This window comes from Stigmatopora argus, chromosome 1 (assembly GCF_051989625.1).
Source record: "Stigmatopora argus isolate UIUO_Sarg chromosome 1, RoL_Sarg_1.0, whole genome shotgun sequence".
Taxonomy (NCBI): Eukaryota; Metazoa; Chordata; class Actinopteri; order Syngnathiformes; family Syngnathidae; genus Stigmatopora; species Stigmatopora argus.
In genome coordinates, this window is record NC_135387.1 from 6,159,998 (window position 1) to 6,166,475 (window position 6,478).

Sequence of the window (6,478 nt, forward strand, 5' to 3'; positions counted from 1 at the left end):
ATCCCCTAGAAACCAAACAACTTCCGGTCCATGTTCAAGGAAAAATAAGCAACAAAAATGACGTTCACAATTTGAATCTTGTAATAGTATCATCTATAATTTAACGTTCATCATATTTTTATTATAATCTGGTAATAGTTCAATTTTAATCTCATTATATTCATATTAATTTTTCTCTCTGAATATTACATTGTATGTCTTGTATCCCCCGGGACACCTGACCATTGCTCACGGCACACTATTGGACTAGAGCACTGTACTCCGTTCTGATTGGATAAGAGTGGCGTGACGTAGGAGATATCATTTCATAATGTATTGCCCACTCAAACTTTGCATTCAGGTTTGCTGTAGCGTTAGCGTTGCTCTCCCAAATAAAAACATCTGCTCATTTCCTGTCGTATGACAGTTTGTTCTTTCGGACTGTTCGGCTGTGAAACTGCACGTAATTTGGGTGTCAAGGTAAGTTGTGCTGTGTTTAATACCGCGCTGTTTATTTCAACGTGTCTACTGTAATGCTAGCGTTAGCTGCATGCTAGTCATGGCAATGTGGTAAGTGGTCATTAAACTCGCAGCTTTCTTCGCGAGTTTTCATACTCAGTATTTTTCATGTCTTGTGAGTTCAAATAAAATGTGTAATGTTATATGGAAGGAGTTAAAAGCCGGTGGTTGTGGCACGTTTTATTTTAATCCACATGCTGCTCTAATCTGTTTGTTGTTGTTATTTGTGCCATATGTGGTTAAAGCTTTGAATCTCATTATACTTGTATAATGACAATAACAGCATTCAATTGAATTCAATTAATTCTGTTTTTAGAGATCGTCCTCGACTCTGATTATGTTTCTGATCCTATATTCACAGCAAGTGGGTGGATGTAATCCCACGATTTCCCAGAAGACGTCCAGCCACAGCAGAAACAGAACATCGAGGCTTTATAGCACAAATTGACCACGTTCTGTTCAACAACACAGACGCTGGTAAACGGAGACGTAAGCGGTGACGTAAGGAGTCCAATCTCAGGTAGCATGTGATCATGTTGAGGATCCACTAAAAGCAAATGATGAGCGAAGCTTCTGGCAGCGTTGTCTATCGACGCACCTCAAAACTTGTCATGCACAGGAAAGAAAAGCACAGTATAAAATCGTATGGGAAGAAAATGACGCTAGGTGAAACACAGCCCGCATCAGGCAAACGCAGGCGGAAAAGTGCCTATCCATGCAAAAAATGTGGCAAGCTCTTCCTCCATCATCTTTCTTTGAATGCACACTATGGAGCCGGTTCATGTCGACAGGCAACGGGAAATGACAGTAAATTGACGAGCCACATTTCCAATGATAAAGTTAAAAGTAGTCTGACGCAGGGCAAGACTGTAAGGGCTGGCCCAGGGAGACCCAAGAAAAAGGAAGATGTTGAAGTTTGGGGGGAGTTTCCTTGCCCCTCCTGCACTCAAATTTTTTCCCTCCAGTCAAAGCTGAAGCAACACGTGGAGCTCCATGACACAGCCACGGTGAGGCGAGAGTGCAGCTTGTGCACGGAAGAGATGGACACCTTTGAGCAGTCGGGGTCTCGGAGGCAGCGCTTCTATCACTGCATGCCCTGTCAGGAGGGCTTCACAGCACTGGACTCTTTCCTGCAACACTGTCAGGAGCACCTGCAATCCAAGGATGAAAAGGCTGATTGAGTCAGAGGATTTAAAAATCTCAGGCTGGAGGCAGCCCTAAGAATGTCTTCTAATTTTGGGGTCAGTGAGTGGAAAATGATTTTTAAAAAATGCTAGGTGTTTTTACCAGGTTTAAGGTCGATGCCACTATAAGGTGCTCTTGAGATTATGCCTAACCTTATTCAGTGCTATTTTAGAATTATACACTATGGTCCAAAGCGCACCAACGCAACCCAATCGTGGGATAAACGAACCAAATCTGCTCTAAAATTTTTTTTTTTTTTTTCATTGACCATAACTGTAACTTAAGCATATTGTAACAACACAACACTGAGACTAAGGAAACAGATCAATACCCTTCGTCTTTGATGAACCCTAATTATGGCTGCCAAATATGGTGGATAGTTACCATGACGGACTGAATATGTCATGTTTGACAATGCAGTGTCCAAGTGCACATGAAAATTATTGAATGGTGTTGCAAATGTGTATTGGAAACTATTTTCCCCTCCATTAAAGAAATATGCTGGTTTTATTGTCCTGTAAATGTCAGTTAAAGACATGCGGACATCAATTATAGGCACAATTGTAAAATGTTCGGTAGGAATGTTAAAAAAGATAGCTTCTACCAAATTTTCATTCTTTATAAATCTCCAATGGACAAAACCGCTGCGTTGGGGTTTCATTAGTCTGCAGCATTCGTGACTGAAGAAATGATCAGGAGCACATTATAGTGATATTTCAAGCTTTTGTGAAGATAACTTTTACATGGACTGGTGAGATATATATTCATCTTTCAGGTTTTATCTGATATGTTTGATGCAGCTTTATTTGAATATATGTATGTGCAAATTTCAGGAAAATGCACAAGAATTGTTCTATGACATGTTTATATATATAATCTAAGTCATATCTTTGACAGACACACCACACTTTGTGTGGTATGTCTACCTAACATTGTATAACTTTGCTTTATTCAGAATATCTACAGCAGGGGTCTCGAACTCAATTTACCTGGGGGCCGCTAGAGGCCGAGTCTGGGTGAGACTGGGCCGCATCAGGATTTCCACAAGAAAAGCACTGATAAAACTTTCCAACGTTATCAAATATCTTTATTTTTTAACAAAAAATAATGAATTAAATAAATTAACTTAAAGATGAATAAAAAATAAATCAATCAGTAATATAAAACCAAATAATACTAATGAGCATACAGTAGATATACACTGGCTGGCTAAGTAGAGAAAATGAATTATTTTTATTCCGTTTCAAATGTCTGTATTAACAGCTCTTTAACCTTTAACTTTCTGAACTTGAATGGAACATTGAACATGAAATATTCTGAACACGGCTTCTTTTGCCTACTCCTTGCTGCTAGAGACCTGGCAGCGCTTCTTCTCACATAGTCACATTTGGCTTGAGGGAGGAAGCAGTGGAGACCCTCAGTAGAGCTTGAAGATGCTCATCAGTAAGTCTGGACCTGTACTTGGACTTATTGAAGTTCAAGGTGGAGAAGAGCTTCTCACACAAGTATGTGCTCCCAAAAAGGCACATGGTCCGCTTGAACCTTCGGGAAAGTTCAGGGAAGCTGGGGGTCAACTCTCTCAAAAATTGCCCAAGCTTGTCTGCTTCTCCACTCACCTCCCTGAACTTGGCTTTGAGTGCAGAGTTGCACTGCAGGTCAATGAGCTCCATTTGAAGCTCAGGAGGGGCATCTTGCACATCAAAGGAGAAGGGGTCCGCAAAAATTTGAAATGTGGCTTTGTGTGTCTTGAAGTCTGCAAATCTGTGATCAAATTCCTCCTGTAGCTTCGAAATGGCCTCAACATACTTCTCACCACTGAATGGTGTGCCTGCATCCACGAGAGCCTTGCATGCTGGGAAATGGCAAAGGTTTGTCTGAGAGAGCTGGGCTTTCCATAACACAAGTTTAGTGCAGAATGCTCTCACGTTGTCATAGGCAGCACGGACAAGTTGCCCCTGGCCTTGTAGCTTCTTGTTCAGTACATTAAGCTCATGTGTGATATCAACAAGAAAAGCCAAGTCCATGAGCCATTTGGGATCACTTAGCACAGGATCAATCAACTCACAAACGGCATAGCTAGCTTTGACTGCTGCATTACTGTCTTTGGTAGCCTTCTTGAAGAGATCCTGTTGCCTCAGAAGACGTGTTTTAAGACTGGCAACCTGGTTGGCTCTCTCATCTCCCTGGTATTTTTCGTACTCCTCAGCATGTCTCATAGTACAATTACGTTTCAAATTGTATTCCTTGTGCACCACAACTTTTTCAGTGTAAATGAGACACGTCGGGGTGCCCCTGTGTTCAACAAAGAAATATTGCACTCCCCACTTTTCTTGAAACTGTCTGTGCTCATCACCGACCTTTCTCTTCACGGCAGGCTTTGAAAGAGACATCTCTGGGGCTCTGTAATATGTTTTTCCACTTGGAATGAGTCTCGGGTTGATCTTTCACATTCAGTCGCGCGGGTTTGTGGCGCATGTGCACTTTCGCTCTCCGTTTCAATCGCGGAGATGGCTACAGACACTGACACAGGCTGGATCACGGATCATAGCGCCTCATTCAGTTCTATGCTGAGAGCAGCGGAGGAGTGTGCGCGCCGAGCGAAGTGATCCGCCTCACGGCTTCTCCTCCGCCCAGCTGATTGGAGGAATGAATGAGTGAGTGAGCGAGGCACTGGACAGCCCGGCCGATGTCCCGCCCTCCAGAGCCGTATACCTCACCGTGATTGGTTCATTCAGCTCCGAACCAAAGTTCCCTCTAATTTTTTGTTGGTCTGAGCAGAAAGACAACCTCCCTGAGCGCACTGAGTACCAGTGTGAGCGACATCATCGGTACTCGGATGATTCGCCTAAAGACGTTTCGCCGACGGACGTTTGACAGACGGGCAGGTCGCCGAATGGACGTTCCACCGAACGTTCATTCGGCCGAACGGGGGTTTCGCCGAAACGGGATTCGAACGCTCGCCCCGCCGGATCGTGTGTGTACAAGTTTTTCAACCTCGGCCCGCGGGCCATATACGGCCCGTTAGGATTTTTAATCCGGCCCGCCGCCGGTGTTGTCCAAATTATAGTAAAAATCAATGTTCGTCTACCATCAATGGCAGTCCGGGAATAAGCACTCTTGGGCAGGCCGTAAAATGACAGCAATCGGGTCAAATCCATCCTAAAACAGCATTTAATGATTAAATACAAATACTGGATGATATCGCGATGGAGGCAAAAAAACGTCTATAGACGTCCATTCGCCAAACGGCTCAAAATGCTCTCAAATTCGGTCAAATCCAGCTGAAAACAGCGTTTAATGATTAAATACAAATACTAGTATTTGTATTTAATCATTAAACTAACAAATACTAGTACGACCTGTCCGTCTGTCAAACGTCCGTCGGCGAAACGTCTTTAGGCGAATCATCCGGTCACGACATCATCATTGCTCGCTATCGGCACACCAGTATCACACCTGCCACAAGCAGGTGCATGTCAATGTTCCCTCTAATTTTTCATGTAAAACATGCTGTAAAACAAGAAAAACATGAGTGGACAGAGCTACTGCCACTGGCTGCCACTTAAACGGCGCCATCATGGGGAAAGGGGTAAAAAAAAAAAAAAAAAAAAAAAAATTTTAATTTTTTTTTCGATCTTTCATATTAAGACGGGGGCCGCAAATGATCGTCCCGCGGGCCGCAGTTGGCCCGCGGGCCGCAAGTTTGAGACCCCTGATCTACAGTTTTCAAACCGCTGGTGTGTAATTTTTTTTACACAATGTTTTAATTATTTTTTTTTACATTTGTTTGTTCTATACAGCAGTCATTAAAATGTTTTCAGAAGGTGTTACTTGTCTACTAATTTGGTGAATATGAAACAGTTCAATTAGATGCTTCAATATTTCAGTTGATCTGTACATACAGGAAATTACGCCTTGGGTTTCTAATATACTAAATCAGGAAAATACAGAGCAAAGTTCAGCCAGTAAGAAATTTTGTCATTTGTACATCTTCCGTACTGCTTAAAGGGTGCAGGAGCATATCCCAGATGACTACAGGCAAGAGGTGGGGAACAACCCAAATCTTCCTGCAGCCAATTGATGTACGTTTGGTCAAGTCAAATTTATTTATAGATTATACATTTATTTAATCATTCATTTTCTGAACCGCCTTATCCTCATTAAGGTTGTGGGGGGTGCTGGAGCCTATCCCAGCTGACTCCGGGCCAGAGGCAGGGGACACCATGGATCGGTGGCCATCCAATCGCAGGGCACAAGGAGACGGGCAACCATGCACACTCACACCCATTCCTAGGGGAAATTTACAGTGTCCAATCAGCCTACCATTGATGTTTTTGGAATGTGGGAGGAAATCGGAGTATCCGGAGGAAACCCACGCAGGCCCGGGGAGAACATGTACTCCACACAGATGGACATGACCTGGATTTGAACCTAGGACACCAGAGCTGTGAGGCCGACGCACCGGGCCGCCTATACATTTATTTATTATGATAATAAAAAGATTCCAATAGGCTTAGCAGACAAATAAATGTCAGTACAAAAGGGAGAAAACATGAAATATTTAAGGAAATAAACCGTACATTAAAGGATTAGAGATAAAAATCTATAATAAAAGCAACTCATGCAATCATTTTTTTGCACATTTTGTAATACACTGGTTTTAGTAAAGCCTTTATGCTCTATTAATTTGAATACTGTGTAGAAATTAGAAAGGCAAACTATATTTTAGAATCATGTGACTCGATTCATAGTGTAAGATTGTAATGGGTGTCCAAATCCTAAGGGGGCAGTAGTT

At 42.6% G+C, this 6,478-nt stretch overlaps 1 protein-coding gene across 1 annotated transcript; it reads left to right on the forward strand.

Moving 5' to 3' along the window:
- The first annotated feature begins 308 nt into the window (after positions 1-308).
- Positions 309-2,189, forward strand: LOC144084411 (uncharacterized). The gene is made up of 2 exons (XM_077612795.1): positions 309-459; positions 860-2,189. Exon 2 carries the CDS (start codon positions 1,056-1,058, stop codon positions 1,677-1,679), a length of 624 nt encoding a protein of 207 aa, XP_077468921.1. The 5' UTR covers positions 309-459; positions 860-1,055; the 3' UTR covers positions 1,680-2,189.
- The last annotated feature ends 4,289 nt before the right edge of the window (positions 2,190-6,478 follow it).

Bases quoted from the DNA above. Each gene is read 5' to 3' on its own strand.
- LOC144084411 (XM_077612795.1), top strand. From the start codon at position 1,056: ATGATGAGCGAAGCTTCTGGCAGCGTTGTCTATCGACGCACCTCAAAA.